At 37.3% G+C, this 11759-nt stretch overlaps 1 protein-coding gene across 1 annotated transcript; it reads right to left on the bottom strand.

Annotated features, from left to right (window-relative positions):
• Window positions 1-3529: 3529 nt before the first annotated feature.
• Window positions 3530-10996, bottom strand: LOC112287710 (putative transmembrane GTPase FZO-like, chloroplastic). The gene is made up of 14 exons (XM_024531025.3): window positions 10855-10996; window positions 10220-10682; window positions 9842-10030; window positions 8958-9510; window positions 7926-8527; window positions 7581-7649; window positions 7175-7372; window positions 6800-6931; window positions 6484-6570; window positions 5927-6367; window positions 5326-5493; window positions 4683-4940; window positions 4340-4455; window positions 3530-4175 (listed from the first exon to the last, which is right to left on the bottom strand). The coding sequence occupies exons 2-14, from the start codon at window positions 10469-10471 to the stop codon at window positions 3896-3898; spliced, it is 3345 nt and encodes a 1114-aa protein (XP_024386793.1). The 5' UTR covers window positions 10472-10682; window positions 10855-10996; the 3' UTR covers window positions 3530-3895.
• Between the last annotated feature and the right edge of the window lie 763 nt (window positions 10997-11759).

The raw sequence follows: 11759 nt of genomic DNA, 5'->3' as shown, positions 1-11759 counted from the left end.
ATCCTCTATGAAAAACTCATCCTTCAATGCTTGTGAAAAATTCTCCCATGAATCTCTAAAATGTTTTATAATAGACTTCATTTGATTTCTTATCTTTGGTGTAGTAACTAATTCAAATAATTGAACCATCTCCTTCTCTAAAACATGCTTCAATTCTATCTCCTTTACATAATACTTTAAATATTTTGTAATATCCTTTCCTTTATATTGATCAATCTTGTCCACAATTACTTGTAATGCTTTATTTGCCATATCTTCTTTGCAATCTTTTACTTATTATTGCTACATAAATAAGGCAAAAGCTTCAAACATGCTTGCGGAGTTGGAATCAATATACATATATTTTCTTCTACTTGTAGCTCCACTTCCAACTCTACTTAAAGCACCATCAAAAGCCTTTCCTTCCATTCTCTTGTCTTCCTTCTCTATAATTCAAATAAACCAAAAGGAATTCCAAATACCTTCTACTTGAAGCATTTCACATCAAATTCATCAAATATATTGTATTTCATGTGTTCTTACTTGAAAATGCAGTGGATTTGTAGCTGTGAAAGATAAGTAAAAATACAACAATAATTCTACCAAGTCTAATAAAATCTTAAATAAAATTCAAGTAATTCCTAATAAATCCAATAAAATTTTAATCTATCAAATTAAATTTAAAAGAAGTGGAAAAAAAAAAAAAAAAAAAAAAAAAAAAACATAAAGAAGTCATGATTTAATCAATGAAGAAATAATTTCCTTAAATATTATTTTTAATCAGTAAAAAAATATTCTCTTGAAGCCAGAGGATTTTCATCTTTAAGTAATGAAATCAATATTGATTAGTGATTCAACCTTTTTCAAGCAAGTCTAATTTCGTATATCCTCTAATCTTCTTATTTATGATTTTAAGAATAATTCTTTTAAGTCTTATAATAATTCTTAGTTTGAATTCAAGAATAATCTATTATATTTTAAAGAATGATTATATATTCTAAAAGAAAAAGTATAATTATGTATTCTTTAAGCTGATCACAACTTTTCAACAACTCAGTATTTTGGATCTATTTAGACTTTGGAGTTAATATCTAAAGATTTTTAGTGGCTTCAAATGTAGAGAATAATCAAAGACTTTGTACAACCATGTGACATTTTTTTAAGATCAAAAACTCTTCATTATCAACTTTATGAACTTCTTTAGCTATTACATATTTCAAAACAACCATAGTCTTATGTTTCTATAGATTTTATTATAAAACTTCTAATCTTAGATTCTTATGATTCTATATTTGTGATAGTAGATTTTTTTTTAATGAGATTGCTTATTTTATATTATCTATAAAATTTATCATAAATAAATAAATAATTAAATTTTTCCTTGATAAAATATATCTTAATAATAAGTTGAATTATTGTAAGCGTTGATCATTTTCTTCTTGTAAACAAATTAATTTAATTACTTATTAATTACATCTATTAATGTCTATGAAAATCCATCATGTCTTTTATGTATTTCTTCTTTAACCATATAAGATAGTGAATAACTTGGAAAGAAGACAAATATTATATTTTCTTATAAAAATAGATAATAATCAAGAATTCGAGATAAAAGAAGTCATAGATTTAAGGTGACAATAAAATAGGTTGAAATATTTTGTACATTGGTATAGATATGATATTAATGAATGCATATGAGAGCCAAGAAAGAATCTTGCAAATGCAACAAAGAAGATTGATATTTTTTATTAATAATATCCATCAAAACTAAGATGAAGAATAGCAAATCTTTGCCATAAAAGAAACAAAATTCAAAGAAGATAATATTCTATTGTTTATCTTTGTTTTTAGTTTTTATGTATTTGTGGCGTTAAGGAGATGGAAAACCAATAATCAATAGATTCAACTCAAGAACTATCATTTGGTGACTTATTGGACAAAAAATTATGATTATTATAGCCTTCAAGATAATATAATAGAAATAAAGATCCTAAAGAACAACATCTTTTTTTAGAATAAATGGCAAGATACAATGCATTTGATATCACAACCTCAGAAGAGATTCTTGATATTTGGTGATTTTATTGGAAGTAAGAACAACTCTTCACGGTGTTCCAAATGTTTTATTTGAAAGAAGTTGCAAAGGCCTCAACAATGATTGAATAATACGATAGTCTTCTGGCCTTAATATGAAACACTATTGATAGCTGATATGTTCTTTGAACAATCTTCAAAGAGAATAAAGATCAAAGTATGTAGCAAACACAATTTGCTGGATTTTAGACTTCTTTAATATATGATGACTATTCCTTGTGGAACTTGTTTTTTGAAGGGAGAATAAAATCATGAACATACATATTTACCAAAATAAGAAGTACTAATTAGAAGGTAAATGTAAGTAGATTTAATATTATCTTATGGCATAGCTTCTTAGAAGCTTCATAGATGTATATTTGACTTTATACATGTTTATAGTTGTTTAATAGGTTAGAAATTTGACCAAAAAGTTAACCATGTATTGCATGTTTGGATAGCTTGTCAGTGAAGCTAACAATTTAGTGCACACATAAGAAACTTGTCTTGCAAGTTAAGATACATGTCTTGCAAATTGGACACATGTTAGAGGTCCTATAAAATGTTGCTATATAGCTCTCAATTAGATAGTATATATGGATGCAAGAGGGTAGCCCTCTTCACTCTTATCAATGCCATCCTAATTCTTAGGCTTATTTCAAGACTTTCTAGTCGTCTTGTCTTTAGCAATAGCCATTTTAATTTAATATTATACCATCTTTGAGTGATTTTTTAGTCTTTTTGAAAGACATAAGAATTTATTGACCTTTAAGTTCTTTGAAATTTATATCCTTGACACAATGATATATATTTAAATGATTTATACATAAAAATATAATATATAAATATAAATCTTAAAAAATTAATTAAAAATAAAATTATAGAGAATTAAATAATATATACATATTTTAAATTATACAATTATCAAATAAAAATATAATAGAATAATTATTGACAAAATAAAAATCAAAATAATTCTTATAAAAATAATAATAATAAAACAACTTTAATAGGATAATAATAACCTTAGTTTCACCTATGTACGTGAGTTGACAAAAAGATTCTATTACATAGAAGAATATTAATGAATATTCAAAATTAATATTATTACCATTTAAATTAAAAAAAAAGATAATGTATTTGGTAAATTCTATACATCTCTTTTAACAATCAATCAAACATTTTGTATGATCTACATGTTCAAAAAGATCAAGTTCATCCACATTCATTCAATTATTGGAATTTATCAACTCTAATAGAACCCAAGAAAATTACATAACACAATGCTCATTCTAGTTACAAGACACTTATCCAACAAAGACTATTGGTGTTTTTTTTGTGACGACCGAGAATGGTTTGTCTTTTCGATTAACCTCAGGGCCCTGAGGTAAACCGAAACTAGAATATAATCAAAGATACGGTCACCTGCAAGCTGTGCAAGATTCAAACAATAGAAAATTCTAGTGATCAAATTGCGTGGGTAAAATAGCTTCAGATATTAAGTTATGAGTAAACAGCCCAATGTTGATGTGTACTGTCGGTGTTTTGTGCTGCTTAGCTGTAGCACAAAGTAAAATTTGAGTACAAGATTCTGAGTTTGCACTACTGTTTGTGCAAACTCTCTGAACCTGACGAATTCCCTATAGTTTCCCATCAGAACCAGTACTAGAATTCCTCAATGTGCTTACTCCTACATAGGGTGAAAAACTCATGCAGAGGGTTGTTTAAGTTAAGAGCAACGTCTCTATTATCTAGTCACGAGAAGAGTTAGCAAATTTCGGAATAAGAACACCTCCAGAAGGGGATGCCGGATTAGTAAGGAAAAATCAAAATACGAGAAGGCTTACGTTCCGATGCTCTGTACACTCTGTCTCAATCTTTTCAATTCAGTATCTAACTTGAGCAATTCTTCTTGCAAAATCTTCACCCGACGTAGCTTTTCTTCAGCAGCATTGCGGTAAGGTGCTGCCAAGGTCTGGAATTCGGCTCTTACGGCATCGATGGATTTCTGCAGGTCGTCTTTCATGGCTTCCTCAATTTGTTTTGCAAAAGAGTCTGCAACCCGTCTAACTTTTTTCTTCGCAGCCTCCCTTTGCGATGGTAGGTTCCAAACCCCAACCAATCTGTCGAAGCAACGTTCACATTCAACATAATAAGGCAACAAAAGACATGTGCTCAACGCATGGTGCAGGTGAGGATATTCTAGAATCTGTAAGTGAAACATGACAATCGTAAGCACATGAACATCCACAACTACAAAATGTTTCAAGTGATGATGAGAATTTACCCTCCGGCTGAGCACACTCCAAGAGCAATAAGATCCTCCAGAGTGGTAGGCAAAATGGATGTTAGAACGGACGCTGATATTCCTGCTACTCCAACTCCACTAAATGTACTAAAGACCTGCCACAGTTCTCACGAGAAAGCACGTCATTCTCGAAGTTTCCTAACCTCACCACCTCAAGACATTATTTGAAATGATCCTGGAGTTTTTCCCGGTATATCGTGCAAATGCCATTAGTGCTGGCTGCAGTAATAGCAGATTCAGTTCGCAAAAGAATCTATTTTTCTGAAATCTATGAAGAGAACCCAAGGCTATTCGCAATAGAGTAGATAACAGACTCTTTTACCACTTCCTTGCATTCTTGTTCTAAAAGTATAGCGGCGGCATTGGTGTCGAAATCCTTCAGCACGGTCAGACTACTGTTGTTCTGTTCAGCCATAAGCTCTGTGTCTCTGTTCCGCAGCTCAACTAGTGGTAAGCTATCCGCACTCGACCCATATTCTTCTTTCGCCTGTGGCCACCTACTCATTATCAAAGATCGGTAACTGCTCAGTTGGCGGTTGCTGTTTGATTCAATCCAGTCCTTGTGTTCCTCCAGCGATTTCTGTAGCACACCACCGTTCTCGACATAAGACTAGAGCTAACTTCTTCTCATGGATCGGGTCCACATCCACACGCACTTAGCAGGATGATGTTGCACAAGTTCATTTTAGCGAACGACGTATCTAAAGTAATATTGTAGTGAGAAAAGATATTCCAAAACTGTACGACATAGATTAAGTTAATAGAAAAGACGGATCGAATAGAACACAGCAGCGCACCTGGAAACGTTTTTTTTTAAACCGAGACAGAGAGCCCGAGAGAGAGAGGAAGAAAGAGAGATTCGTACACACAGGCTTGAATATCAATAAAATACTACGCATCCATATACAAGAAAAATTAACTCATTTCAAACCTTGCAGTCGTATAGCCATGAAACTGGTAATTACCTGAGTCTCAGTAACAGCAGAGCCAATTACTTTGCTGTCGAAGCCACTTGATACAGGCATAGACTGAGCACGACTAGATCCAAGCAAATACTTCCGCACCGCTTCAACGTTAGATAACCGCAGGATTGAATCAACGAACTTAGTGGCACGTCCCTTGGCTGCTTCAATCTGCATGTCATGACAAAATCGTTTAAAATTTAAACACGCACACCTGTCATGCAAGGAGCTCGAGACTCAAAATCCTGCGCTCCAGTAGACCAACATTCACTACGCTGACATGAAACATCTACGGTGATTAGATTTGGACAAGGAGAGCCACGGAAAGTCAACAGCGCTACAAAATACAACAGCATGACACTATTTGAAAGAAGTCGATCAGTGCATGCGTACTGATTCCGATCGTCGAAATGATATTGACATTATGTTGTTGACACGACGATACACTCATCTTCAAAATTCAAGTTCTGATGTGTAAGATAAGCCAAAGGATGACGAGCAATCTGCTTGTAAGAAGTTCAGCCGATTAAAAGGTAAAAAATCCGACTTCCCAAGTTATGTTAAAAAGAAAGTTTCCCATAAAACTGCTAAAACGCGCACTTACCACTGCCAAGGTACGCTGTCTCTGAAGAATTGCACCATTAAGCATAGCCTCCTCAAATCTTTGCAGCTGCTTTAACACATCCTCTAGAGCTTTCAAATCGCTTTCAGCCTTAAAAGCCTCTGCTGCCAGCTGTTGGTCACAAGCCGCCAAAAGTGCAACGCTGATACCTAATGGAGTCTCTAACTTCAAACGCAGTCTCTCCGCACCCCTTTCAGAAGATGCCCCCATGAATCCAAAAATAAATTCCTCCAGCTCTTTGAAACCACTCGTAATCCAAAGAGGATCTTCTGACAAGCGGGCTACATCTACTGAGCCATCTTCTAGCTGGGCTGACAGCTTTGCTTGTAGAGCTTGGCGAGCTGAAACAGGATAGATAACTGTTTGTTCCACAGAAAGAAGCCGCTGAGCATTGTCTCTTACAAAGTTACGAACTTCCTCTACCTGTCCAAAGCCCTTCAATCAGTCGTTTGAGCTTCGTACGAGCATGGGAGAAAAATCAGTGCAAAGGGTCATGCTAAAACTATTCCAGATATATTCATGGGCGGTAAGAGGCATACCTCACTATATGTAGCTAAGGCATCTGTTTTGTTTAAGATAAAAACAACTTTCTTGCCCCATTGTCGAATGTAACGCAGAAATGTCACCTGCCAGCCATCAAAAGTAGTAAGAAGAATTACTGTCTGTATGGCTTTGGAAAATAGAAAAGAAAGAAATACGAAACTACAAACCGGTGATTTCCAGCTTGGGGTTACTTCACAAAAACCAAAATGTAGTAAGCACAGGTTTGTAGAGCATACAGAACATACATCCGATGCTGGTGTTCATAGCTGATATGTAATAAATTTAGACTTGTAATGAATGGCGTCGACATACCTCGCTCTCAGTCAATGCTCTGTCAGCTGATAAGACAAAGAGAACTAAGTCTGCTCTCGGAACAAACTCTTCCGTGAGGCGTTGCTGCCGCTGAAGGATGACGTTTGTACCAGGAGTGTCCACCAGGTTCATCTGCACTGTCCACCTCACTATTTCAATTTATGGCATTTCCAAGAAATATTATTCGCTGATTTCACGCCTATGAAACCCAATTTCAGATGAACCAAAAAATGTTATTTTCATGACGACTAAAAATAGATCATTTGATAATAGACAGTCGCCACTGTATATATCTGGGGCCAAATGATGGAGAATTCACCAGTTGAACCAGTGAATTATATCAAGGCATGACATGACAACTAGTAAGATACTGACCTGTTTGAGAAGACTAGCTGGCAAGAACCGTAAAAAATGGCCATCAGGATGGCGCTCTTCCCGCTCTTCTGTGACCTCTCCATCATTTGCATGTCGTAACAATGTAATTTCATTTGTTGTGGGCAAGACTCCTTCCTTCAAGTATCTATCTCCGAGGAGTGCATTTATGATGGACGATTTACCTGAGTTAAACTCACCCTGCCCAGCACCAATTTAAGCGACCAAACGTCTTTCAGGTTGTAACCGCTAACAGCTAATGCTGTCGAAAGGAACGAAGTTGACTTCATGGTTCATGAACAGATACCGTCAGGTTCGTAAAAATTTGCAATGAAGAAAAATAGCACTGGACTTTGAGATCAACAGGAATAGGAGTTCAACCTACTCAAAGTGAGGTGGTGTCGCTTACCACTATGACTGATAAAAATAGTTCATCCAACTGCTTCAGGGCATCGACCAGCAGCGAAACTTCCTCCATCTGAAAGTATGCAATGACTGATTCAGAAGAAATGGCTAGCGAACTCAATAGACATTTAACAGCTGGCGTACGCTCGTGTGTGTATATACATACACATTTATATAAACCGTGCACTAGATGTAGTATTAGTAGCTGCAGAAAAATAATCGACATACTCGGCTGAATTACAGAGGTTCAGCGACACATCGATGATTTCAACATTTACGAGAGACGGCATAATCAACAGTTCGAGCTTTGCACTCCACTACTAGTCGTTAGTTATCTTCGCAAACTTACGTCAGGTGATGCCTCCTTCACAAATGCAATCATATCTTGGAGAAGCACATGCTCTTCATCGAGAATCAGCTTCGCTTTCTTCTTCACGGAATCCTCTTCCATGTCAAGGTTCAATGCTTCGACATCCTCCGAAAGCTCAAAAAAAGCCCCATCCTCTTCCACGTCCACGTCTCTAGTCTGCACCCTCTTCTCTGGCAAGTTACTATCTTCCATTTCTGTCCTGTTCTTGATGGCCAGTTTGATAGAAGCAATCAAAGATGACACAAAACTGGGCAGGTCTCCTTCGCCAGCTTTTCTAATATCAATCGTATTCAGGACTAGACCATTTGCTCCATCCTGTAGGAGGTCCATTCCAGTATCTGAATGTGCAACCCCCGACCCTGAGATGTCTAAGAACACAGGGATAGTGATTCCATCACAGACTCCTTTAACGATACTTTTTTCCTTGTCGCTGACTTTTAAAATGAGTAGATCAGCTCCTTCGCCAGCAGTTGCTGTTAGAGCGGATTGAACTGATGACACACAGCGAGCTACTAGAGGTAATGCAGGTGTCTCCAACCCTGAATTCTGCATCATTCTCCTGGCTACCACCGCTGGCAATCCTGCACATATTTATTGCCGTTTAATCATGGAACTTTTTTGACCGCAACGGGACGAATTCATCAAATCTATATCGTTAAATACGCAAAAGAATGAGAAGAAGTAGAAGAAGGAAATCTGCGCTTGAAAACGGTAGTTTGAGAGAGATCCCATTGAGCTTTCTGCAGGAAACCAGATCACAGATAGCTACAGTGCTACTCCTCCCTCGTCCAGCCGTCCTAACTCTCCACCGCGTGATTTCTATTCTAGATGTTTACACGTATCTACTTCTCGATCGATAGAGACTTAGAGCTTACTTCAGAAACTTTCACTAGAAACATCTGATGACTAAGATCGGTACCACACGGACGAATCGCAACAAGAATAATAAACAGAAGCATGCTTCTGTAATGATGACGAGGGAAAATGCAGGTGAAGAAAAAAGAAATATACCTTCATCTGTTAGAAGCACTCCATCTGCTCCAGAAGCGGCAGCAATATCAACCCTCTCTGAAATCAAGAGCTCTGCCCTGCCGCGTAGCATCGTCTTCAGCATGCACCCTGCATCGTATAGCTTGGCACCTCCAGGTCCTGCATCGCTACTGTCTTCCAAAATAATCATTGTGACCCCTCCAATCACTGCAGCATTGATTTCCTCAAGGAGGAGAACCTTCTCTTCTTCACTTCGCATTTCCTCCAACCTAACGCGAAGAACTAAGCCTGGTAGACGCACTTCTGCTCTCCTCAAACCACCAGGAAAAACCCCTTTGGAAGACTGCGGTACCTCAGCTTCACTTAATTGATCTGAGCTTAAATCTAGTTCAAAACCGTCTACTAAAGAACATTTTGTCACTCCTGCGTGCCTCTTGAATGTCGATCTGCACCGAGACTCGGCGAGAAGAGTACATACTGATTCATAATTAGTTAGATTGATGTGATTACCATTTCCGTTGTTTCTACCTTCCAGAAATGTCCTCTCCTTGATCGCCTTGGGCAAAAAACCTGCCTAGAAAGAATACAAGAGAAACATTCAGCACATGAAAACAAAATCTCTGAAATGTCCATGAAACTAGCCGAATTCCCCATCAGATCCCGGAAAATCTGAACAGACTAGAGACAGGCTCTGACAAAACAGAAAGAATTTCATTTCTATTTCGTAAACACCTCCCACAAGATGGAAATTAAGCTCTGCGTCTACACAACATATCCAATTTAACAACACAAGACGCCTTCGCGCTGCCCTCCTAAACCTAGGTTACGATTTCAGAAGCTATGGCTGTCACATTGCGATGATTAGGAGATTTTGGATTGAAGAGCTTATGGTCAAATGTTTATACCTTTACATGACAATTCCTGCAACCAATACAACCTAAACCTGTCGTCAACTGCTCCACTCCCACGTTCAGTCTACGGCATTTCAACCTAATATATTGTCCTCCAACTTCAGACCTCGCTCCTTTCGACCTGAGAAGATTGCTTCGCAACCTGCATTGATAGTATGAAGTGTGCCTCTGCACTCCAGACACCTGTAACCAGCAGGTTCCTTAATAAGATTAAATGATCCATTCAAGAAATAACCACCATTCTAAACCCGTCCACTGCACGTGAACAGGAACCTGCAGTATTGGTTCTGGAGAGTTTGTTCATAAGCACGGAAATATTAAGAACAGTGATCCACACATTTTACTCTCATTTCCCAGAATCGAGGGTCTTACCGCATGTAATGATGGACAATTGCACGACGCCGACATGTTATCGACACGGCACGATTCAACTCCAGCACTGCTACTTCGAACTCCAGAGGCTTCACAAATTCGAAGCGAATTTCTCGTGGGACAAGGATGGGATGTGAGCATTGCTAACGTAAGCGCTTGCGCGTGGGCACGGAAAGGAGAACAAGGGAGGTCAGTGAGAGAAGAAGGAGTCACCGAGCACAGTAAGCTTGGTGTATTCACCATCAATCCCATAACTGGCTGATGAGCTTCGGGAGCTCAAAAGAGCCTACAATAACATCACTTCTACACTAAAACGGTGCAAAAGTCTCATGAAAAATTTTCCTCTACACGAACACCTCCTCCAAGACAACTGAACCATCTCTCAGACTCAATCTGCAGCAGCAAAATCCCGCCTCTCTCCACCTTGTCACAGACCAATGCGTCCCAATCAAATTCCCCTCCTCTGAACACAACAATTAAAAACTCGTTTCAGCAGTCCGCACAATCAGAGCGCCAAATCGCACTACAGCCTAGCCACTTCAAAAGCATCGTCACAACAAGCAGGGCAGAAGCATATACTTTGAATTGCAAGAATGTACGAAGAGGGCGTAAGCAAAGCAGCTGGAGAACTTTACCGCAAAAGCAGCTCCTAAAATCCGCTTCTAGAGCTGAGTGGCTTCGGTCGAATCCCACCAAAGCGCAACAGCGAGAGCACTTGCTGCCGCAGGGAATGGGCAGCAGGGCAAGAGGGGAATTGGCAGCCATAGCCAGGATTCCTGACAAAATCAAGTGGCCTATCTCGTTCTCTTTGGTACTACAACTCATTATCTGCTTCCAGATTGGCCCATGGTGATGCAGTTGGAGCCTCACCGCGCCAGTCCTCCTTTTCATCCGTACATTCCACCGCTTCATTCCACCATCCGTCGTGGAATCCATCCACGTTCCCATGTGTCACTGCACTTAACAGCTGATGCATACTCTTGTTAAACCGTCTGATTTATATATATATATATATATTTGTGCCTTTCAATTTTCAGAGTTCTTGGCCTTTTAAAATTTTTATTTTCAAAATTTTAAAAATTATTTGAAAATGTTGACATATCAATCCAAGAATATGGTTGGCACATCAATTTTGTGATTTAATATATTTAGAAATATATAAATTTATTTATTATTTTATTTCATGTACTTAGTGTTGGCAGATTTTTTTCAACTAACTAAACTAGTTCATATTTTATTGGATTGTTTCTAAACCAGTTGGTGGGATGTTCAATTGGAATCAGTTTGGTTTGGTTTGAAAACAAGATATAAATTGGTTTTAATACAAACCACTATGTATTGTTGTAACATTTTTGTTGCATAAATACCAATTTCAAATACAATTCAACTTTTTCTACAATATTCAGTTCATTTCCTTGTATATTTTACTTATATTTCAAGAGTGAAACATTATGGTAAAATTGTACATATTTATGTTCCATCTTAAATAGGCAAAAATAAATAAACAAACAAATTATTAACATTTGTTGTAAAACTTTCA

The sequence above is a fragment of the Physcomitrium patens genome, chromosome 10 (assembly GCF_059467195.1).
Source record: "Physcomitrium patens ecotype Gransden chromosome 10, ASM5946719v1, whole genome shotgun sequence".
NCBI lineage: Eukaryota > Viridiplantae > Streptophyta > Bryopsida > Funariales > Funariaceae > Physcomitrium > Physcomitrium patens.
Note: the sequence above shows the minus strand (reverse complement) of the source record. Positions and strands in the feature narration are given on the sequence as shown.

Bases quoted from the DNA above. Each gene is read 5' to 3' on its own strand.
- LOC112287710 (XM_024531025.3), bottom strand. From the start codon at position 10,471: ATGGGATTGATGGTGAATACACCAAGCTTACTGTGCTCGGTGACTCCT. The intron at 9,511-9,841 runs GTATAAACATTT...TATTCTTTCTAG, and splicing joins GCAGGAATTGTCATGTAAAG to GCAGGTTTTTTGCCCAAGGC. The intron at 7,650-7,925 runs GTAAGTTTGCGA...GCATACTTTCAG, and splicing joins TGAAGGAGGCATCACCTGAC to ATGGAGGAAGTTTCGCTGCT.